The following is a 24,356-nucleotide window of genomic DNA, read 5'->3' as shown; positions in this document are numbered from 1 at the left end:
TTCAACTCGTAAAAAAAATAGGTAGATATCTTCAATTTTCAACTCGTTAACTTAGATTTGAGATTCATTTGCCCTAAATCGGCTGATAACGTCGATGAACTTATGATAAGCATAACCTAAATTTCCAACTGCCAAAATTTATTATCACTACACCTTCTTGAGCGATTAGAAATAGCTAGAGAGAAATCAACTTTTGCTGGAGGTCTACGATCGACTCGAAAATAGTGGAAATTGATTAAGGTGCCTGGTTGACTTTGGCATATGAACTGATTATCAGATTTTCAACTAGATATTCATAATTTTCAATGGAAATTATTATACCAAACAGGCTGCTTTCATCATTTTCGAAAATTTATTAAAAATTGAAAAATCAACTCTATAAATTCAAAATTGGATTCTGAGGTCTAAGTGATATGCTCCCATATTATAGTGAGCTTTTCGGCTCAATCGGAGTTGATAAGTTGAGAAGGTGTCTCTTCAATTTTGCATCACTGATCCTCAGTCATTAAATCGATTAGGTGCCTACACCAATCAACTGAATATTTGTGTTTGAGTTGAAAATCGGCCTAATTGATACTAGACCCCAAAACAAAAAAATGAGTGGGGTTTTTCAATTTGAGTTGTTTTTGTGATCAGGATCGAGACATGATCAAAGTTGAAAAAATGACCGTTTTTGCCCTACTTCAAGGGTTTATAGCCACATCAGTATTGTTTTGCGAAAAAAACCAAGATCATTTTCGAATTCTACGCTTTGTTTTAAGTAAACTACTTTCCCCGATTTTTGATTTTTGAAGTTTCAAGCACATACGGAAGATTTTTATTTGTATAATATTTTAAAACTCAGAGCGCGCAATGCTGGCGTTACTCCACCACGTAACCGTGGCGCGGAGCTGTGTTCACCCGAAGTTCAAATTGAACTTTTCGTATTCAGAAAAATCAGTCTTATGCGCTTTAAACTTCAAAAATCAAAAATCGGGGAAAGTAGTTTGCTTAAAAAAGTGCGTAGAATCCGAAAATGATCTTGGTTTTTTTCGCAAAACAATACAGATGTCGCTACGAACTCTTGAAGTGTGGCAAAAACGGCAATTTTCGCAACTTTGACAGTCTCTCCTGACCACAAAAGCAACTCAAATTTAAAAAACCCACTCCGTTTTTTGTTCAGGGTCCAAACTATCGATTAAGCCCATTTTCAACCCAAACACCGAAAAAAAGTTCAAAATAGTTGCCTAATATTGTTAAACATTTTTTTCCATTGTCTGGAAATAAAAACAAATTGCTTCGTTTGCAGTTTAAAAGCAATAAAGTCAATAATATGGTAGTGGAATGATCGTATACTAACATACTATGGAGTGCCTATGTACGTACCTAGGTATACCTACTCGTAAATACATTATGTATAATAATCAATATGATTGACTGTCTGCGAAAGGAAACGGACCAAATATCCAGTATGACGTATGACGTCACATAGTGGGAATTTTTCAAGATAAGGTATAGCACGTCTATGGGAACATGTGCTTGCCAGCGTTGTCGCATAATCTATATGTATACACATACAATTTTACTTTTACATCAAGGTCAACTAGCATGAAGCAAAGCATGTACATACAAAGTTTTGGCACACACACAGCTCGTAAAATTCTCTCTCCTAAGGTAGGCTATTCGTACGATGGTATTTTCTGTAATGCACTTTCAGTAGGCAATAAAATATTTCGCCGGTTGCATGCACTCAATCAGTTCGACGACGACGGTTAAAAGTAATGAAGTTTTGTACCCTAACAATCAACGTATAAAAACAGAAATTTTCAGAGTCGTCGGATTACACACGATAACAGAATTTATAATTAATCTGAATTCGCATAATTACTCGCAATGTATCCGCTTCATAGTCAGTTTTGTATGTATTCTCCCGCGCGATAACAACAACGTATACGAGTATAAGTATTCGAAGTGTTAAAATGTGTTTATTATAAGTGGACTGCTACATAAGCGGCAACTCGGCAACTTAGCAACTTCGTTTCGCGTCAGTGGAACGAAAATGATAAGAAGTTGCTCGGTTATTGGCTGGAACTAGCAACCAAATCAAAATTTTTTGATTTGGTTGCCAAGTTGCCAGTTGCTGGTTGCTAGTTGCCGCTTATGTAGCAGTCCACTAAATGTAAGTTGCACAGCGTAGCACACAGTTCGAGAGAATTAATATTCGGTGCAGTTGTGTGTTTTTCGCGAGTTATGGTAATTAGCCTATATATACTTAATCGAATTACCACAATTATGATTTAAGAAATTATCGTATTCGTATGGATGAGTCAGAGATTTGATTCTTGGAACTATTTTCGTGGTTTGCTGAGATATTATTCGATTGGACGAATAAAAGTAATCAACGGTCTTCAGGTTTGAATTTTTAAATACAAATAATACGTTTACGCAATTTTTAATCTGAACATTTTGTTAATAAAAAATTAAAAATAACGTAGGTATTTTTATTGAATGACTGTTGCAGAAGGCATAAAAGTATACTTACCTAACGCAGATTCGAATTTTCATATGATAAAATCATTCACGCTTCAGAATCATGCCATCGAATGAAAAATTAAATTTTGCAAAGAGGCAAGCACCGATGCCACAATCTCACTATTACATCAGGTAGATATCAATTTACGTGTTAGTAGGTAATTAAGACAAATTCATTTCTTACATTTTCGACATCTGTATGAATTTTCCAATTGTACGTAGGTAATTTAAAACTTATTTGTGAGTAAGTTGAAACCACGAAGGTTCCATTGACTAATTATAGGAGACGTTGACCAAATTGCTAGTAAAACACAACTTTGAGTCCTTATATTGTCTCAAGATTGTATGTCTAGTATTCTCCTAAAATTCTGGAAATTCGATAGCGTATCATTTATTAATTATTACCCATTATAGGTATCATAAAATTTTTGTCACTAGATTTTTCATTTTATTTAATGCCGAATTTTTACACAGTGGACCCACAAATATTTATGCTCAGCCACCAACATCCGCCATACCTCAAAATCAGAAAAGATCAAGACCAAAAGATCGTGTTCTTGTTGAAGGTACATCGGAACACCGAGCGAGACTCTCTGCCTGGTAAGCGAATTTTTTCACGTGCTTAGAGGTACCTATACCTTTATCTATGTATTTACCTACTGTTGTATGTACATGTACTTATTTCTCCCTAAAGTACCTACTCAATAGAATTAAATGTTTGGTATTTGAAGAAAACAAAAAAGGCCCTCCACCGAAATGATTATTTCCAAAATAGAAAGAACATTTTGAACGGTAAAAAAATTAACGAAATAGGATTTCAAGTTCTTAAGAAAATGTTTGCAATAGTTATCTTGCGACTCATCAAAATTTTCCAAAAAATTTTTTTTGAAAGCATTATTCCAAAAAATTGTGTGACCCAAAATTTGATCACGATTTTGGGGACTTTTGAGAAAGGTGCCATACAAGATACGACCTATCAAGATGAGTTAAAATTTTGACAGAATCCTAAAAATTCCTCAACAAAACTCTTTTTTTGACTAAGTATATAGTTTAGAAACAGCTTCAGTACAAATCGTTGCTTTATTATTAGGAAAAGGTCGTAACTACATCCTGTGTATTTCTTATGGGCTTTTGATGAAAAAAGCTTGACTTAAGGTGAAAGTTCCTTTGTCGAATTTTACTTTTTTCAGTTCAGAGTTCCTCAAATAAAAAAATGAAAAATCAGTGCTACCAGGATGTTTATTTTGAAAATTAGCAGGAAAATGATTGCAATAACCAAATGTTCTCTTACCTCATCTAAAACTATCAAGTGTACTTGATAGAATGCTCTTTAAAAATTAAAATTCGTTTTCTGAGAAATCAACTTTCATGTAGTTACGATCTTTTCCTAATAAAGCAACGAAATTGATCAAAATTTTTGATGGGTTAGAAGAAGGTGCCATGCGATCATTCAAAAAGATGAGTTGAAATTTCAGGAAAAGCTCAGAAATTCCGTACCAGATCTTTTTTTGAGAAGTTTGGAAACATTTTGAATTTGAGCACTGGTCAAGATTTTTTAAGGTTTTGAAGAAAGTGTCATATGACCTTTCAAATTGGGAAAGTATTTTTGAAGAAAATCAAAATTATTTATCAAGACTTTCTTGATCAGTTTTGAAGAGTTTTTAGGAATAGAGCATGGTTTTCGAAAATTTTGAAAAAGTGTCATGCGACCAATCAAAATAGCTAGGTCAAAAATTCAACAAAAATCCAAAATTTTTATAAAAAATGTTTGTTATGAAGTTGATAGAAAGTTTGGATTTCCTGTTGTAATTTTAACTCAATTTTATGAGTCACATGACATCTTTTTGGAAAATCTTGAAAATCAAGTCCCTATTTTATAGTTCAAAATTCTTAAAAAATATTACATTAAATTTTCGTCGAAATATTTCGATTTCATGCAAAATTTTAACCAATTTTGAGTGGTTTCCTGATATTCTTTCAAAAGTACAAAAAATCATTACATGACAATTTGTAAGCTTGAAAATTATTCAAAAATTCTCAAAAAAATATTTCTCTCAAATATTGAAATTTTTTGCAAAATTTTGACCCATTTTAATACATAGATTGTGAAGTCACTTGATGAATAGGTACCCAATTCGAAAAATAATGTCATTTTTACTCAACAGAGAGGAGGAGCTTGAAATTTAACTGAGCTCTAAGTATTGAGCAAGCTGTTTTTTTTTTTGGGAACTTCGTCTCCATGGACGTGGAACGAACTTCTTTGGTACGGTTGTGAATTTTTTTAGCACATTTGTACGTTTTGAGCAGGCTTTAGAAGTGCCTTTCTCTCCACCTCTGTCTAGCAATAAAAAAAAAAGAAAAAAAAATGGGTTTTCGCAATTTTTTCAACGGTTTTTGAATTTTTAAAACTTGAGTGAAGAAAAAAAAACATAAATAACTGATTTATTACAGGAGCATTAATGTTCAGAATTTTTTTTATTTTTGGATTTTCATAGAAATGACCATTGGTATGAATTAAGAGGTTTCATGGAGAAGGGGCCTTGGTCAATTTTTTTAATCAATTTTTTACAAGTTCAAATAGACTTAAAATTTTTTTCTATAAGCGAATATTTTCCAATTCGTTTTTTTTCTTTCAATCATAAAAACAAAAAGTTGACCAAGGCCCCTTTTCCATGGAACTCCTCAATTCTTCCACCAATCAGGAAAGTACACTTGGAGGCAAATTTTCAATCCTCCATTGTCACAATAAAATAAATAAGGATCAAAAATCACAATCAATGATTATTTGAGCACTTAAGTATATAGAGTATCAATAGGTGTAAATTACATGTTTATCGAGACTTTTCGAACATTTTATGCATACCTACCTACCTACCTACTAATTCAATTTTTTTTCTCACAGTGGAACGACCATTGTAGGTGTACAACCATCAGTATCGTCACCTACGCCACCAAAAAGACTCAGAACTGTTGTTAATAAAAATGGAACGGATCTGCCTAATAAATCCTCTATATTTCCTATCAGGTAAGCATAAGTGAAACATTTTTGCAAAAATATTTGGAATAAAAAAAGAATAATTTTTAAAATTATTACCTCAACTGATTTCATAAAATACGAGTAAATAGACGTTTAACTGTCTCCTAAAATAAAAAATACTCATCTAGGTTGTATTTAAAATTGAAATTCATAGCATCACATGAGACTAAGACAAACTTCTAGTAAAAATAAAAAAAAATTATGTTGAAGAATTTTTTAAAATTGTACCAACTTAGATAATACCTACCTATGTATAATTTCCTACATATGATAATCCAAATCTGAAACTTTTTTACAGGGTTGTTCCTTATGAAAAACTGGCCGCACATCAGGACACACAACCTTTTGATCTGAGGAAAGTCAAATCAGATGAAACGAAATCCAACTCAGATAATCCTGGAAATAGTATTGCACCAATAGCAGAATCGGCGTCAGAAAAAACGGAGAATAAAACCAACGAATCAGAACCAGGAAGGATTCCAACTGCAGAACAATCCACTTCAGTATTACTTCCTCCTTTGCTGGATCGTCAGAACCAATTGAAAACACTTATACTTTTTTTAAAGCGTGGAATAGAAAGAGGGCACTCTTTTGCTTTCGGAACACTGAAAGATGAAACTGAAAACTTCAATCATATAGCTTTCCGGTATAAAGAAACTGACAGTACTTCAGTGTGTCGTTTCCTAAAATGTGTACACAAAAAGCAAACTGGAGTGATCTGTCTAAAAGATTTTTTCAACTCAGATGGCGAATTCAGTCTACAAAAATATTTCATTTTATTTCGTAAAATCGTGGAAAATCCTCTATTCGAAGGTCACAAAATGAAAGATTTTGTGATCTGTACAAATTACAACTTGGAAGAAAGTTTGAAAAATTATTTCGAACCAGTTTCCGGCAACGATGAGATATTGAGTTTCCAACATGAAAAGTCCACGCTTTTGAGACTGAAATTTAAAGAATTATCTAAAAATCACAAGTTAGTTTCTTCATTAAAACAATCGTCCGAATGTAACAGATTAGCCAACAGACTCGCCGAATACGTAATTAACGAAAAACTCATCGATTTGAATGACGATTTGTTTAAAACTTACCATCGAGCTCTGAGAGAACACGTTATTCAGGTGGAAAATATAGAAGAAAGCAATAAAGGAAAACATTCAATAAATGCTAAATTTTACAATAGCTTTTTGAACGAATATTTGCCTGATTCGGCGAAAAAGTTCAGGAGGGCTTTTTACGAAGCGTGTCAAGCAATATCAAAGGCTCCCATCAATGAGAACACGTTCTGGCAAAAGATGAAAGGCACGAAGCTGAAAATTTCGCCATCCTTCAAGACATATTTTGAACTAGACGATAATCCTCAGATTAAAAGCTGCGAAAGATTGGCTGAAAAAATCGCCGAAGGAATTAGTGAAGCTAAGGATGACGCTGTTAAGATAGAAAAAAGAGGAAACGTGATGATAGAAAATATTCATAAATTGGCAGGACACGTATTCGTAAAGAAAAACACTAAAGAAGAAGATACGTATTATTTCAGTTCAGAATTTGTCAACGACCGATTTAAATTGCCAGGTAATCTGGAAACTTTCAGGAAGAACTTGAGAGCAGAACTGCATAAAAGAAATTTATCACTCGATAATGCCAAGTATAAATTCCGTATTGCGAAATTCAATACTTGCGAAGAAGCAGTGGTACATTCGAAAGTTTACCTTCCTGCAGATGACGACGGAGTCTCTGAAGAACAAATGAAATATTTTTTCAATAAATTAGTATTGGCCATAAATCAACCTAATGACGCCGAACTCGGTCAAATCATCGAAAAAAAATTGAATAAGTATTTCAACTGGATTGAAGGTAATTCCATATCGAATCCTCTTCAGGGATACATACAAGATTGGATGCAAGCTGAAAAAGGGCGCTTTCTTACCCATCAAGATGGTGAATTATTTTTCAAAAAAATTGAGAAAAAAATTTCCAACCTGGTGGTACATGATTCCACCCAAGAGTATTGCGCTAAAATCGAATCTTTTGGAATAAAATTCCAAAATATTCCGCAAGAATTACGAAGCTTCTTGACTTCTACAGATGAACAAATTTTCATCCTGATTAGTTCATCTAAAATAACCAGACTGAGTGCTATCAAAGTAATTCAAACGTTGAAAACCGTTCCCACCTATAAGAATAAGAAGAATTTTATTTCAATGCATCTGCGTTCCATTTTACCCATACAAGATCGTCTAATAGATGCTTTTGAATCTGAAAATACCAATAATCTGTTAGTAATTGAAAGTGAAGCTATAGAAGTGATTGATAAATGGAAATTGCTTTATAGATTATGTTCAATAATAGAACGTCGTCGAGACAAAAAAATTATTCTGATTGCTCAAGAAAATGATGTGTTGGCTGAGGCGTTTGAGGGAGTTTTTTCTGAAAATAGTAAGTGCAGGAAGAAGAAAGATACGGAGAATAGCTTAACTGATATCACACAGGAGACGCACAGTAAATTACTGGCAAATGAAATAGTTAAAGTTAAATTAGCCAATGCTATCAAGGAAGAATTATTATACAGTTTGTTGGAAACAAATGCGAGTACTGGACCAAATGTAAGAAACTAATTTTTATCAACTATGTTCCTCGCGAATGTTTCTATCTGTACAATTTTTTTTTTTCAAATTTTAGCAATCAGGTACCATACCTACACCTACATGATTGATTGGTTTATACAGTGTCGCGATGCTTAAAACATTTTGTTGTTTTAGTCTGCGAACGAAAAAAAAACAATTTTTTGTTTAAAAGGAACTTGTCTTTTTTTTCGTCCCCGATTTTCATTTTGGAAACGCATTTTTAAAGCTTTTTGAATGAGAACAACTCGTAAGTAATTGATTTTTCAAAATTGAATGAATTGTATTTTCCTTGCATTTTTTTAAATATATAAATTACGAAAATTTTGTCATTTTCCAACTTCAAAGAAAGGAAAGAATGCAATTTGTGACGTCACTATGAGCTTAATTTTGAATCAAAAATTGCTGTGAAATATTAAAATCTTTGTTAATTTTTTCATTATTAATATTTTAAAACAAGTTTTAAAAGACATTAAAAAACGTGTTTAAAACTACCTGGAACACTATGAGTTTATGTATGTGTACCTCATGTTTTTATATAAAACCTGTTGATTCGATTGTGGTTTTTCTATTATATTTGTACACTTACAAATAGGTAGGTACCTACCTATCAGGAATTTGTTTTCACTGATTTTTTTTCACACGGATATTCCGTACTTGAACCAAATTTTTTATATTTCATTTCATTTCTTCAGGTATCTACCTACCTTTTATTTTACTTTTAAATACCTAGATGCATATGTAACTAGGAATATATCTTAAGAATTTATATCTATCGCATATTTTATCATGCCTTAGGCACACCTTTAAGTCGTTTTTCATCCATGAGTCTTGTATTCATTTGATTGTGATACTTCATTTATCTCAAGTACTTACCATTAAAGTTTTTTTTAAACGAATTTTCACCATCTTTTGTGTCTTTCTACTTGGCATAAAACGAAAAGTTGAGTTGATTCTGTGGTAGGTAAGGTTATATATCGCACCTCGGGAGTAATAAGGTGACATCTTAAAAAAAATTGATTTTGATGTTTTTGCATTTTTGGGGCTTGTATGACCTCCCTCAACCAAAAATAACACTTTGAGTTGGATACATTATCTAGATCATGTAAAAAACCCAAATGGCCTAACTCAAAATCCCAACAACATTGCAAGTTGTTTGGAGTTAAAAGATGACATCTCAAAAAACTCCACCTTTTTTGAGCAAATTTCGTACATACCAAAGTGTTAACAAACAGTTTTGATTGTTTTGAATGTTTGTCAGTTAGAAATAGTCACAAGGAGTTCATTTTTTATTGGTTTGTACCAAATGGAAAATTTTTTTTAAATTGATCACTTTTCAGAAAAATGAATTTGCACATATAATGAAATTTTAGTTTTTTGAGAAAAACTCAAAAACTAAGCACTCTAGAAAAAAACTAACGACATTTTGTCGATTGGAAATTCAATTCTCTACAACTTTGTTAACATGAAATTTTTTATGAATGCTTCCTTTCGCCTCCACATCAACTTTAATGAAAGGATCTAACTCAAAATGTTTTCCAAACATTGAAATATTTCCTCTTTAAGATTTTATTTTTCAACGTGTTCTTATGCTAAATGAAGGTAGGATACCAGATCTTTAAAATGAGGTGCTATTCATTCCTCACAATTAATTATAAAAGTCACTCTGCTCCTGTAAAATTTAACTTTTTTGAGATGTCACCTTATTACTCCCGAGGTGCGATATGTAGGTATTGGGTAATATACGTACCTACTAATTTTCTGCAAAAATGTGAGCCATTTTCCATTTGACCTGAAGCCTTTAGCAAAAGCTGAATTTTCTCTGGCGATTTGGAATATTGCTGAAGGCTTCAGATTAGCTCGAAAACGATCAAAATTGATTCGCGAGGTTGACTCCTAAGTGATTCATTTCTGTAAATTCACACTCATTATCCCAGTATACGATACTAGGGGGCTGCGCCCCCAAACCCCCCTTCGCTCTACCTTTCTCTCTCAAAGCTCGCTTTTTCAAAGTTGCCCCCAAGTCCCTTTCTTTACAACAAACTATTACTAAGCAAAATGAATAATTGAAAAGAGAAATACACGAAGAAAAAAGTATGGATAATTTTTACTATTTTATACAGTAACCGGATCCCATTCAAAAATATTGTGATTTTTACTATGAGATTAGTAAATTTTACTATGAGAGTAATTTACCTAATTCTAGATAAAATGTATTTTTTGGCTGAGTAAAAATCAATATTATTTTTGAATGGGATCCGGTTACTGTACTGAAATAGTAATTTTTATTAATTTTTTTTTTCGTGTACTCGGCTGAGAAATATAAGTTAGATTTTTTGTTTATTATTATTTTTAAGATAAATAAAATGCTTAGCAAATTGGAACTATTCGGCTGAGAAACTAAAAATCAAAGTTATGATTGTTCAAAATAATGTTTTTTTAATTTTTAATTTTTCATGCATAAACTAAAAAATTTTGAATTCAAAATGGTTTATAACATATCTACACGTCATTCGACATATCTCCCCCCCCCCCCCTATGAGACCAAATCGGTTCAAATTTTGGAATTCAGTTCAAAATACAATTTGGAAGAAAACGTATTTCCAAAATTTTTTTATGTTGATTTTAGCCTACTTTTTCCCTTTGGGGCCCTTAAATTCGAAATTTGGGCTTCACTATATTTTTCGCATCAAGTACTCGTCGAGGGCTTTCTATTAAAAAAAATAGCTCCCTAGGTGTAATTGGGGCCGAACGAGAGCCTGGTTAACTTTTTTTGCTTGTAACTGTATACTATAGAAGTATAGATACCTACGCATACTTTTTTTTAATTTCTATCATTTGGACAACTCTATGGCGCACTATCAGACTGATCCGATATTTAAAATGTAAAATGAACTTCCAATGAGTCACGTGAATTTCCACTTTTATCAAACATTCAGACTAATCAGAACCAACTAATTTCGATAAAATACGAAAAAAAATTGACGTATGCGATTAATTGTACAGGAGTTTCAGTTCGATACTACACAATCTCATCTCATTAGCTATTACATGTGTAGGTAGAGGTACTTAGTTTCCACGTTTATATGTAGGTACAATTGTGCGTTTTTTAATAATGCAAGTGCTATTGTTTGAAATACTATTCTCGAAGTTGTTCCATAGATAGCTCAATACTTATTCGTTGGTATACGTATGTTAATTGTTAAACGAAAACAGACGAACTTTTGAGTGCTGTGATTGACATATTACTCCCCCATTTACATAGAAGGTCACTCGTTCAAATGGCATGGATTCAAAACAAATCAGTCGCTTCAAAGATTCACATTCACGCAGGTATCTAACTTTATATTTTCTATGCAAGATTAGATGTGCTAACTAAGCCGAAAAAGTTGAACTGAGTGCATTTTAAACGTGATTACAGATAACACCTTGAGTCGGTGAATCAGATCAAAGCACATTGAATCGTGGAAACTTTCTTCTTTTAGAAACATGTCATCAAAAGAAAAAAAGTCCAGGTGGGTACCTACCTAACTATAGCTCTCATTGTTTGATTAAGTGCAGGGTGGGACAAAAGTGGAACAACATTAATTTTAATGGAAGAATTCGATTTTTTGACCTCAGCTTTTTGAAAAATGTTATCTATGGTTTCTTGAAATTTTAAGCGTGAAGAAAAAAGTGAAATCGGCCTAAGCGAAGCGATGAGGGCAAAAGGTTGTCAAAATTGTATTTTCATGAAGCAAAACAGCAGTAATTTTGATGTAAAAAGTCAGTTTTTCCATCAATGACATAGCTGGAACAATACATATTTTCCAAGCACAACATTATGTATAATTTGAGAAATAGAAAAAAACTGAAGAGTAGGTACACTGAAAGAACCAAAAACTTTTGGGTTACGGCATTTTAGAGTATCAAAATGCTCCAATTTTTGTAGTGAATTTAAATTTCATCAAAATTATGACTGGAAATAAATATAACACACAACATCCGACAAACACAACGCTAGGCTAGCAAGAAAAAAAATGAAGAGATACCTACGACAGTTACGAGTTGAAAAATCACTCTTTTTGTGAAAAAAAAAAACAAGAAAAAAACCGAAAAATTTGCAACAACTTGAATCAAATAGTCACTTACGTATTAATGTTGAAATTTTTCTTCCTTTTGCCTTATATATGTATTTTGGTCTTGAGCGATTTCTCTTTCCTCCGATATTTTTTACAGGCCATTTTTACTACAAAAAAGTCGAATATTTTCATAATTTACCTATTTGGACTATTAGCCCAGTCAATATGCAATTTGACCCAAACATAATTACAAACAAAGGTTTTTTTGGTGAATATTGTCTAGGGTGGTGTGCTGAATAACATACTAAAAGTCCCCGCCCCTACCCCACGAGCTAACCCCCCACAGTGGATCAAAGCCCACCAAAATCAGTTTTTCATCAAGAACTCCTGAAATATTGAATTTTGAGTAAAATGAGCTCAGTGATCATTTCATCTCCTCCCCAATACCTATCAAATGAGCTATCGATCAACTCCCTAGCCTTAAGGGAGGTGGCGCTACGGCCCCTCAAGTGATGTGATTTCAATAATTTTTCATTTTATGATTTGGGACTTGAAACCTGTTCTAATTGATAAAATGAAGTCAAACTTGGGGAATGGGATTCTTTTGGGAGCTAGAGTTGACCTCTGAAGTGGGGAGGGTCAAAGTTGAAAATTACGGAAAGGTCATTTTTTTGGAGGGGCATAACATGACCCCCAAATGGATGAAAAGGGCCCAAAATCATACCATTGGACAGTACTCTATCTGTGATCAACATATCCAAATTTCAGCTTCCTAGGTCATCCCCACTCCTTTTAAGATGGAAAAACCAAAAATAGGGGCAAAATAAGGGGATTTTTAGCTCAATTCCGGAGAATTATATGGACATAAAATGTAAAATTACTGAAATCACATCACTTCAAGGGGTCGTAGCGCCACCCCCCTTGAGGCTAGGGAGTTGGTCGATAGCTCATTTGATAGGTATTGGGGAGGAGATGAAATGATCACTGAGCTCATTTTACTCGAAATTCAATATTTCAGGAGTTCTTGATGAAAAACTGATTTTGGGGGGCTTTGATCCGCTGAGGGGGGGTTAGCTCGTGGGGTAGGGGCGGGGACTTTTAGTATGTTATTCAGCACACCACCCTAGACAATATTCACCAAAGAAAAACTTTGTTTGCAATTATGTTTGGGTTCGCCCATTTTTTTCTGCTATTTGCCTGGGCTATATACATTTTTCCACTCCTCAGTATGAATTCAATTCGATCCTGAACTCATTTTTGAAAATTTTCGACTTTTCTGGTTTTTCCTGGGTGATCTTCAACTATTTAGCCCTGAGGAAAAGAGTGCAAAAACTTTTGGAAAAAATGAAAATTCTGAAGAAAGATCAGAGATTTTGTCAGAAAATTAACGATTTTGTCGACAAATTGGAGGGAGAAAGTATACTTACCCTCCTAGACTCTCCCTTAAATCCGCCGCTAATTAACAGGCATAATATTTGTTTTCCAGCAATTCCACTTTCCACTCTTTGTTAAATACCTACCTATTTATTTGACGAAATTTTTCAACAAAAAAAAAAAAAAAATAGGCAACTGGTCAAATAAATGATTATTTAGTTGTACTTATCATTTTACAATCTTTGATTCAATTCTTCACAGAAAACTTTCTGATGATGAAGAAACAAAAAGATCAGAACATCATAAAAAGCAGAAAACTGGAGAAGGTGCACAGGATTTGACAACAAAACAACCAGCGCCAAGTTGCAGGTAATAAGCGAACAAACATATATTTATTTTCATAAGGATTGCTTCCAACTCGTAATTCTTGTCCGTTGATCTTTACCAAAACTTCCCGGAATATAAATTCTTCAAAACTCGCAGTTAATGAAAAACATTTTCGTTGAAATATTTGAATTTCTCAAGTAACACATTTCGGTAAGTCCCATATAACATTTTTTAAAAAAATCTCAAAAAACCATGGCCCAATTTCGGGCTTAAAACTGTTCAAAAATGCTTTTAAAAAACACATTTTTGTGGGAATAAGTAGGTACCTATTTGAATTTCTCGACCCATTATCATGTTGCATGACACTTTTAAAAAAATCCATAAAACATCATAATCATGACCTATGATTTTTCTAAGAATTTTTAAACGAATTTTGAGCTCAAAATTCTATCGAGGTTCTCAAAAATATTTCCGCGAGAACTTGAATTTCTCGCAAAATTTAAATTTTGCAAACCGTTTTGATGGATTGCGAGGAAATTTTTGAATAATTCTAAAACAGTTTATTTTTACTCAAAATTGGAGGAATAAGGTGCACCTTTAAAATTCAACTACGCCTTGTCGTGTTGGCCGTTTTTTGCAAACTTTGGTTTAATGAGTGTAGGGGAGCTCCTATATATGCCATGAATATGAATTATTTTGGGCCCTGAACTTGACAAATGTATTCATTTATGAGCTAAATTAGCCCAAAAACGTAAACGTGCAGGTGACAAGATAAGCAGGTATAGGTAGGTACATTATACTTGTAGTGGCTTATTACTGGTATTCAGAGTGAGGGGTACCCAAAGTACCCAGTAAAAAAATTGTTAAGAAAAGTTCTGGTACTTACACAATCAATATCAACGTATATTTTTTTCAATTCAATAATTTTGAAAGAATATTAATTATATTTAATATTTTTTTTAATTCATTTTTTTTTAGATCAGTAACTGTTGATAACGAAGAAAATGCAACACAAAACAGTACGGTTGAAATAAACGCATCCAAAACTTCTACCTCGTCAACAGAACTAACACTGAATGAAGACCTTAAATCGGAACCAGAAGAAACTGAAGAATATAAAACTGCAAGGTTAAAAAATCTTATTCGTGGTATTGATTATCAATTAAAGTTATTAATTTACTTTATGCAACGTGGCCTTGAACAGTATACTTTTGCTTTAGCAACAGAAATGGCTGATGCAGCAGATTTTGATGATTTAGTTTTTAGATACAGAGAAAAAAACGGCGAGTGGGTATATCGCTTTTTGCAAGCTAAACATATACGTGATAATAAAAAACAAATCACTGCTACTGATTTACTCAGCGAAGCCAAAAGCAAAAACAATTTTGGCCTAAAAAAATATTTTGAATGTTTTCGCAAAATAAAAACACATCCGACGTTTAAAAATTGCAAGATTGGGGATTTCATAATTTTTACAAATATTGGTTTAGAGAACATTGATTATTTCATGCCAGTAGAAGAAAATGATGAAATATTAACTTTCGAGGAGGGAAATGCTAAACTACTGAAATTTGATATTGAAAAATTTCCTGCAAAGGAAGACTTAAGATCTATACTAGGAGGCAGTTCACATGATGTTGAGACTGAAATAACTGATTTTTTCGATAAGTTGGTATTTGCCGTTGATATGCCTGATGAAGCAAGGCTCGATGAAATCATTGCAAAAAATATGAGCCGAGAATTCAACTTGATGGACAGTACTCTAGTCACGAATGACCTTTACATAAATATATTAAATTGGTTGAGATCAAAAAAAAGGTCCTTTTTTAAAAATCAATGGGGGAAAAAATGTTTTGAAAAAATAAAGCTCAGTATTGGCAAGTTGAAAGTATCCGGTATCACCTACAAATACTGTGAAGAAATCAAACAATATGGCATAGAATTTAACAATATTCCTTCAAAATTAAGCAATTTCTTGAATCACACAGATGAACAAATTCTCATCCTTACTAGTTCATGCAAAACCACCAGATTAAGTGCAATCAAAGTAATCCAAGCATTAAAAGGTATGAAAAAGTTGTGCAAGGCTGATGACAGTTTCATTTCTATGCATTTCAGCTCTGTGCTGAAAACGCGAGTTCTGGTTGAAAATACATTTGGGTCTGAAGAAACACATAATTTATTAGTGGTTGAATGCGCAGATAAGAAGAAATTATTTAAAACACCATCTAAAATTGAAGACAATAAAAAAAAGTTATTTAAAGCACTATCCTCTGTAGTAGAAAAAAGGCATGAAAAAAAAATTATTTTTATTACTCAGGAAAATAATCCTTTGATTGAGGAATTTAAAAATAATTTGACTGAAAAAGTTAAGTGGAGCGAGGAAACAGATGAGAATAACAGCTTGACTGATCTGAAACAGACCTCACTAGAAAAACTCTGGAAAAGAGAAATTTTTGAATTTCAAGAAGGACAAAAGTGTGTAAGTTTGAGTACATTGTTGGCAAGTGAAAAATCAGAATATTCATTACGGAAAGCAATTGAAGGAGATCTTTTATTTGGTTTGATTAAAGGTAGTAAAAATATTAAGATAGGCAAAGCTCCAAAAGATTCAAAGTACGATCATGTTAAAGATTACTTCATCAACCGGGAATTTTTCCGACATGAATACATTCATAAAAAAATTGAGCAGGAGTCTAAATTCTACGTAATTCGCCAGAAACAGGACAATCCTCCGTTAACAAAAGATATAATAGTAATTTCTGACACAGATGAAAAGTTCAAGCAGTGCTGTTATAAGTATGCATACAATAACATTCACTGGCTCAAGCAGGCTGAAAATAATTATGTATGGCAGCAGTCTATGGGAAGTATATCAGAATTACATAAATTCATAGACAGGGAAGTGGAAGATTCGAAAATCAGAAAAACAAAACTAAATAGCATTATGGATGTACCTGATGAAGTGGTCCTTATTGCTGCTGCCCCTGGTATGGGGAAATCAATCATCTTCTCACATTTAGCAATTAATACACAGTTTACCTCAAGTCATTTATGGATTTTGAGGTGTAATCTGAAAGATTATTCAGAAGAGTTATTTAAGTGGAAAAAGGAATCTGGTGTGGAAGAAGCAATAAAATTCCTTTATAAAATTACAGAATTTTCATGCAAAAAAGAAATTGTAGAATTTGACTTTTTACATGTACAAAATACTGAAAAAGTAGATTTGAAATGCGATAAATTGAAAATGATGAAATTGTCATCATTATGCCTGTTTGAAATCCAATTATTTACGCATTTTCTAAATCAGCGCAACATAGCTCTATTACTAGATGGATTTGATGAAATCAGTCCATTATACGAAGAAAAACTTATCAGATTTATTCAGGTCTTGAAACGTCATACACAAAAAATATGGATGACTACTCGCCCTCTTGAAGCTCTAACAAAAGCAGAAAATTTGTTCAATACATTTTCATACAAGTTGTACCCATTTACTTTCACTGACAGCATAAATTTCTTAACTAAATTTTGGAAGAAGGAATTAGAACTAGTTGAACTGGTTGAACAATGCTCCGAAGCATTTATTGATAAACTGCTACAAATATTTTTAAGAAGTACAGACTATTCTGAAAAAAATTTTGCTAGTTTTCCATTGCAAATATACATGACTGCCAAAATGTTCTTAAATTTATTCAAAAAAATTTATCAATCAAAAAATCAGAAACTCCCTTTAAAAGATAGAAATGAATTCCAAAAAAAGTTGAATTTTAACACACTATATCATTATGAGGACTTCATAATAGAAAAATTTTATGAAGAGCAGAGAAAATCAAATCCTGGTTATGATCACACTATTTACACAGTAGAGAATTCTTTTAGACATGAAAATGAATGTATCATAAATTTTTAAATATGCATAGAAATTTGGCTGTTTGGATAACTTTAGGAGATGGGCTGGAGAAATTTTCATCAAAAGTTATTGATAAAAATGCGAAAACTTTTGTAAACGAATTAATTCATGGAAAAATCAAAAGCGATATATGTGTAATTGATCAAAATAACAAACCAAGTTTCATTCATCTTCCTTTTGCTGAATATTTTACAGCTGATTGCATATGGGAAGAGTTCAAAATAGTCGACTCAGCAAATATTGGAGGATTTATTGATAGCATTATAATTCAAAAACTTGTAAATGAAAATAAAGAACAAGTTTTCAAATTTTTAAGATCAAAAGTACAAAAGGATTTAGGAAATGAAGATTTTGTTGAATCTGAGAAAGAACGCAATAATTTTCACACAAGTAATAAACATTTTGTCGATCTTAAGGAAAAACTTGAAACTCTGATAAAAATGCTTTCACAAAAAGTACAAGTTGTATTTTGTCACTCATTCACATTATTACTAGAAATGATAGAATTTATATTGAAGAATCATCAAGTTAAAATTACTAATATCACTTCAAATTTTGAAGATGTTGAGGATGTTGAGCGTGTTGAAGCTCATCAGCATTCTTTACTTTCCCTATGTGCAGAAAAAGGGTTTGAAGAAATAGCAAAAGCACTGACTGCAAATAAGAAAATGAACAAGGAAATCTTTAAAAAGATTTTGAAGAGAGAAGGCTGGAAAAATACTATGTTAATGAAAGCCATTGATCATGACCAGTTCAACATTGCAAACCTTTTAACTGAGATGTATGATGCTAGTATAATTAAAGATACATTAGAAGATTTCATTAACACTATTCTTGCAGAGAGAAGTAATAAATATCTGGAATATGTATTAAAGACCAACCAATTTGAAGTTTGCAAACCTTACACCATCAATAATGAACAGAAGCTGTTATTATTTGAAGCCCTTGGGAGTTCTTCTTCTTCTTTAGATCAGATAAAATTTTTGATTGACAAAACTGATGTTGATGTCATTAATAAATTCTTAGACTTTCATAGATGGGATATGGTTATTTGTCAGTGGAACTTGTTCTGGTTCAATCGTGGCGAAGAAGCAATCATGCATGCTATGAAAAAGGGTATTAATATTTTCAATGCTGTGAATATCAGTTTGTATGCATGTATAACATTCATCCCTGTCAGGCCTGGTTTTCCTGAAGATGTCAAACACTGTTTCAAAATGATTAAACTATTGTTTGAAAGTGGAGTAAGCTTCAATTGTAAAAATATTGACGTTGATATTTCTACAAAATATAAATCCCGTTTTAATGATCAGGAATTGGATCTCAATAATTTTTCATATGACAGAAAATGTAAGTCAACAACATTACGGTATAGCAAACAAATATACGTCACATACAAGCTATTAAATAGAACAATAAAATTGCTGGATGAGGAGAAATGTGTAAATATATACGGCTCTATAAACAAAATATTCAAACTAATCATCATCAACTATAGAAAATGTACCGATTTGGTAAGTTTCAAAGCCAATTCTGAAGGTTTTCTAATATCTTATTTTGAACCTGAATCATCTGATCAATTATTTCCAAAGAAAACTTGGAAAGAAATAACTCTCCCCTCCTTCAAATTTACCCTCAATTTGCCCCCCGGGTACAGGTTTACTGACTATAAAATGAGAAAAGGGGCGCCCCTCCAACTGCTACAGACACGTTGTACGATGGGTCTTCCCTGCTACGAGCGTACCTTTCCATTCTCATATAGTTACAGTAGTACAATGAGAAATGCCCTGCAAGAACTACCTTCTTTGATAAATAAATTCAAAGATCTTCTTTCCAATTGTATCAACGATGATAATTTCTATTGGACGGATGAATACAAAATCTTACTTTCAAACCTTGACTACTTTAAAGAACATTTACTAAACGAGGTACTGGTACTTTCAAAGGCAAATGGCTATAGTATTGATAGAGCATTGGATAAGATATCAAGAGAAGTACAAATATTTATAGAATTACACGATAAAATAGAGGAAGTAAGAAGTAGATCACAGAGCGAGACATTTTCACTGACAATTGATGACATACTATCAATATGGGATGCAGAAAGTGATACCTCAAATGATACACTACAGAATGTTACTTCAGTAATAAATGATGAATGTGATGACATTTATGTGGTGTGTAATGCGTTGACTAGTTTATGGGACAATTTTTTACGAAGACAAACAATATCAGAAAACATATCAAATCTTGAAAACGAATCAAAATGCTTTTACAAACTATTAGAAGATTTAGATAAATTATACAATGACCTTAGCAAGGCTATAATAACTAAGAATCATGAAGAAATAAAACACATAATGGAAAAAAATTACACTTATAAACAATCAATTATTAATGGTCAAGATGAAAAACTTGGCTCACCTTTACACTACGTTGCTTGTAAAGGAGATGTAGAAACTGCTAAACTTCTTCTGTTTAATGGAGCAAATCCCAATCTCAGATTAAATGAAACTGGTACACCTGAACTGCTATCCACATTTGAAAATTTAGAACAAATGGGAGGAAGTGAGGATTGGCCAATGGATTACTACAGTTGGACGCCATTACATTTGGCTGCCTTGAAGGGCCATAATGAAATAGTTCAAGTTTTAATAGATAAAGGAGCTAGGATCAATATACAAGTAGTTACTATTTCTGAGACTATTTGTAATGGGTATACACCACTTCATTTATCAATCATGCAGAATCATTTAAAAACAGCCCAATTACTTTTACAAAATGGAGCATGTTATGATGTAAAAAATTCTCAAAACAAGACACCTCTGGAATTGACTACATGTGGATCTGATTTAACAGATCTACTTCAATGCATTCGTCAATTATTTCAGGCTGTTGATGGAGAATGTAGAAAAGATTTAGTGCGTTCTTTGTTGGAAAGAAATGATTTGGATTCACTGAAAGCCATTTTAAATGCCAAAAATTCTGACAATCATACACTCTTAGACACTGCCCAAGCTAATGAACATGAAGAAATAGTGGACTTGCTCAACAAAAAAATTGAGATTTTTCAATGTGATATGGAGGACGGCAGGTGAAATATCTGACTGCATAATTCTGATAAACTTGCCTCCATAATCAATAGGTAGATAGCTTACCAAGTAACCATAATATAGAAAACCTTTTGACGACGTGTTATAGTAAATGTATCATGAAGGGAGGGGAGATATAGAGGCTAAAAAAATGCAATATCAATACATGTATGTATGTATGTACCTGGGCCTTTCTGCATTTATCGCAACATTAAGGTTTTAAAGGTGGGTCTAGGTATCTATAAAGAGTGTGAATTGGCTCCGCCATGCACCATCACCCTACCACTCTTCATAAGGGTCTCATACGCAAAAAAACTTTTTATTAAATGGATTTTCAAATAGCTGACTTTGAACGTATAAAGTGCAAAATTTTGTGTACGCGTCAGTTTATTAATCTGTTAATCTTTAAGATTTACCAAAATATGAGTTTGTGAATTTCGTTAAATTGGTACCTATCTTAATGGTTCAATTTTAGCTAGGTACACCTTAAGTACATACAAGATGCACAATTATGTTTTAATTAAAGCTACACTGAATTATCAAAACGATCTTCTCATGGGTTTAATTGTTTCTCTCATTTCCTCTTGACAGAAAAGAAAATATACTGCAAGTGAAAACAGGGACAACTTTAGTAGAGGTTTTACATTTCCCCCCATTTTAACAAGGCCAATGACCTTGAAGAAAAGTCACTTTGATTCAGATAGTGCTTCTTTCAGAAATTGAATGAATAAGTATCAAACTCAGCGCCCTCAAATAACCAACAAACAACACGCAATTTCGAATCTTATGGTGTTTTGATCATGTCCAATGGCACAATGAGAAGGAGGAAGGGAATGCTAGGTCACCGAATTTGGGTTGAAAATGAAAATAAAACCATTATTAGGAAGGGAAAGCTAGGTCTCAGAATTTGGGTTGAAAATGAAAATAAAACCATTATTTGAACTGATTCTATTTTTAGATTTAATGGGTGTAAAAAGTAGACAAAAAGTAGTCCAGTAACTACTGAGACTTTTGAAGTTTTTAAATTAATTATTCAATTTCATATTGATATATTTTTTTAAAAAACTAAAAAAAAAGCATTTTGAAAAAAATCTTCCAGAAAAATATACCTATGTTGGAAGAATTGCCTACACGGTTTGCTGTAAATAATTGGTTGTACTTATTACGGTGAACTAAGTATGCAATTCTATTAACACCATCACGTTGTTGTGGTAGGGAGGGGACTTGTAATTTTCACGCATCTGTGATTTTTTAATAAACTGCCAAAATTTGGAGGCCAGAACTCAAAACTGGATGAACTTGAAGGGAATGTAGTGAATCTGTTAGTAGGGTTTTAAAAAGAACGAAAAAAAGATTCAAAAAGAAGTAGTTAAAATTTGAAAAACTCTACTTAGAATATTCAGATTACATAAACGTAAATTTTTCTAGATGAAAGACCACAAACATCAAAAGCTAGCATTTGAAAATTTGAAAAATTGTCGAGATAGATGATTCTTTTTCATTTTCGTAAGAATGAAACTATTTTGCTGGAGCGCGCTTTCATACCGAAAGTTGACTTCGAGCTTTTTAAACGTATGGTTAAGTATGAGTAATAGGTACCTATTGATTTTGTATTTCTTGTTTAAAAATGACCATTTAGACCATTTTACCGAAGAAATTTTTCCCAAAAACATACTTTTCAAAAAGAAAACATTTCTTGCACTTTCAGTAACAAAATGAAACATTCAACAATATTGACGAAAAATGAGTCTGCTCTATAGTTTTAAAGAAGTAAGCTTTTTTTTTGCAATTTTGACAAACAAAAAGTAAGTTTTTCGGGCAATGACTGGAAAAAAGAAGTCTTCTCGAAATTTTCTGGTCATTCAAATTAAAAAGCTGATTGCATTGTTTTTTTTGGGTGGAGGGGAGGCATTTGCGCTGAAGTCGAATCTTTTGGAATAAAATTCCAAAATATTCCGCAAGAATTACAAAGCTTCTTGACTTCTGCAGATGAACAAATTTCCATCTTGATTAGTTCATCTAAAATAACCAGACTCAGTGCCATCAAAGTAATTCGAACATTGAAAACCATTCCGACCTATAAGAATAAGAAGAACTTCATTTCAATGTATCTGCGCTCCGTTTTACCTATACAAGATCGCCTATAATAGATGCTTTCGACTCTGAAAATACCAATAATCTTTTGGTAATTGAAAGTGAAGCTATAGAAGTGATTGATAAATGGAAATTGCTTCATAGATTATGTTCAATAATAGAACGTCGTCGAGACAAAAAAATTATTCTGATTGCTCAAGAAAATGATGTGTTGGCTGAGGCGTTTGAAGGAGTTTTTTCTGAAAATAATAAGTGCAGTAAGAAGAAAGATACGGAGAATAGCTTAACTGATATCACACAGGAGACGCACAGTAAATTACTGGCAAATGAAATAGTTAAAGTTCAATTAACCAATGCTATCAAGGAAGAATTATTGTACAGTTTGTTGAAAACAAATGTTTTTTCAACTTTGATTTTAATTTTAAAAAAGCGGTTCCTGAAGCTTTTTTTAAAGGAAAACAACATACCTGATTTCTTCTTCAAAATTGAATAAATATTATTTTCTTTGCATTTTGTTCAGGTAAAATTTCAAAAAATTTGCTATTTTTTAACTTAGGAAAGAATGAAATTAATTTGTGACGTCACTATGAGCTTAATTTAAAATTAAAATGTAATGCAAAAAATTGCGGTAAAATCGTAAAATTTTGTAAAGTTTTGCATTTTTATAATGTTTAAAATGTTTTTTAAACACATTGAAAATGAATTTTAAACGACCTGTTTTTTTTTTCACATCACCAAGTTTATGTGCACTTTATGTTTTTATATGAAACCCATTTGATTTAAATGTGTTCAACCTATTACATACAATACCTACCTAATATGAATTTGTTTTCACTGATTTTTTTTAACATGAATATTTTGTATTTGAATAAGAAATTTAATACCTATCTCATTTCATTTCTTCAGTTGAGTACTTAGATAGGTACCTGTTATTTTACTTTCAAATAGGTAGATGCATTAGTAGGAATATAACTATATTTTATAAATTGAATCTTAATTTATTCATTTGATTGTGATACTTCAATAATCTCAAGTACTACATTAAAATTTTTTTAAAATTAATTTTCATCATCAATTCTTTGTTTTTTTACTACTTGAAATAAAACGAGAAGTTGAGTTCATTCTTTGGTACATAGGTAAGTACCTACTAATTTTCTGTAAAAGGAGAAGAGTAGGCCTTAATAGAAATAAAGATTTAAAAATGAGTTTGCCACCTAAATCATTTCCGCCATTTCCCGATCAATCTAAAGCCTTCAGGAAAAGCTGAATAATGTTCTCCAGCGATTTGGAATATTGCTGAAGGCTTCAAATCAGCTCGAAAATGGT

The 24,356-nt window shown here is 32.3% G+C and overlaps 3 protein-coding genes across 4 annotated transcripts; all 3 read left to right on the top strand.

The window, feature by feature from the left end:
- Nucleotides 1–1,773: 1,773 nt before the first annotated feature.
- On the top strand, nucleotides 1,774–9,068 carry LOC135846715 (uncharacterized). 2 transcript variants are annotated; one of them, XM_065365959.1, is made up of 5 exons: nucleotides 1,774–2,391; nucleotides 2,475–2,643; nucleotides 2,986–3,111; nucleotides 5,414–5,536; nucleotides 5,847–9,068. In XM_065365959.1, the coding sequence occupies exons 2-5, from the start codon at nucleotides 2,573–2,575 to the stop codon at nucleotides 8,161–8,163; spliced, it is 2,637 nt and encodes an 878-aa protein (XP_065222031.1). In that variant the 5' UTR covers nucleotides 1,774–2,391; nucleotides 2,475–2,572; the 3' UTR covers nucleotides 8,164–9,068. The 2 variants fall into 2 exon arrangements, with proteins under 2 accessions (XP_065222031.1, XP_065222030.1); XM_065365958.1 differs by having other exon boundaries at nucleotides 1,775–2,391; nucleotides 2,501–2,643.
- A 2,049-nt stretch (nucleotides 9,069–11,117) lies between these two features.
- On the top strand, nucleotides 11,118–17,844 carry LOC135847782 (uncharacterized). Its single transcript, XM_065367485.1, has 4 exons — nucleotides 11,118–11,502; nucleotides 11,591–11,684; nucleotides 13,866–13,973; nucleotides 14,910–17,844. Exons 2-4 carry the CDS (start codon nucleotides 11,659–11,661, stop codon nucleotides 17,842–17,844), a joined length of 3,069 nt encoding a protein of 1,022 aa, XP_065223557.1. The 5' UTR covers nucleotides 11,118–11,502; nucleotides 11,591–11,658.
- A 2-nt stretch (nucleotides 17,845–17,846) lies between these two features.
- Nucleotides 17,847–24,092, top strand: LOC135847781 (uncharacterized). Its single transcript, XM_065367484.1, has one exon. It carries the CDS (start codon nucleotides 17,847–17,849, stop codon nucleotides 20,940–20,942), a length of 3,096 nt encoding a protein of 1,031 aa, XP_065223556.1. The 3' UTR covers nucleotides 20,943–24,092.
- Nucleotides 24,093–24,356: the final 264 nt, after the last annotated feature.

The sequence above is a fragment of the Planococcus citri genome, chromosome 5 (assembly GCF_950023065.1).
Source record: "Planococcus citri chromosome 5, ihPlaCitr1.1, whole genome shotgun sequence".
Taxonomy (NCBI): Eukaryota; Metazoa; Arthropoda; class Insecta; order Hemiptera; family Pseudococcidae; genus Planococcus; species Planococcus citri.
The sequence above is the reverse complement of the archived record's forward strand: the minus strand, read 5'-3'. Positions and strand labels throughout refer to the sequence as shown.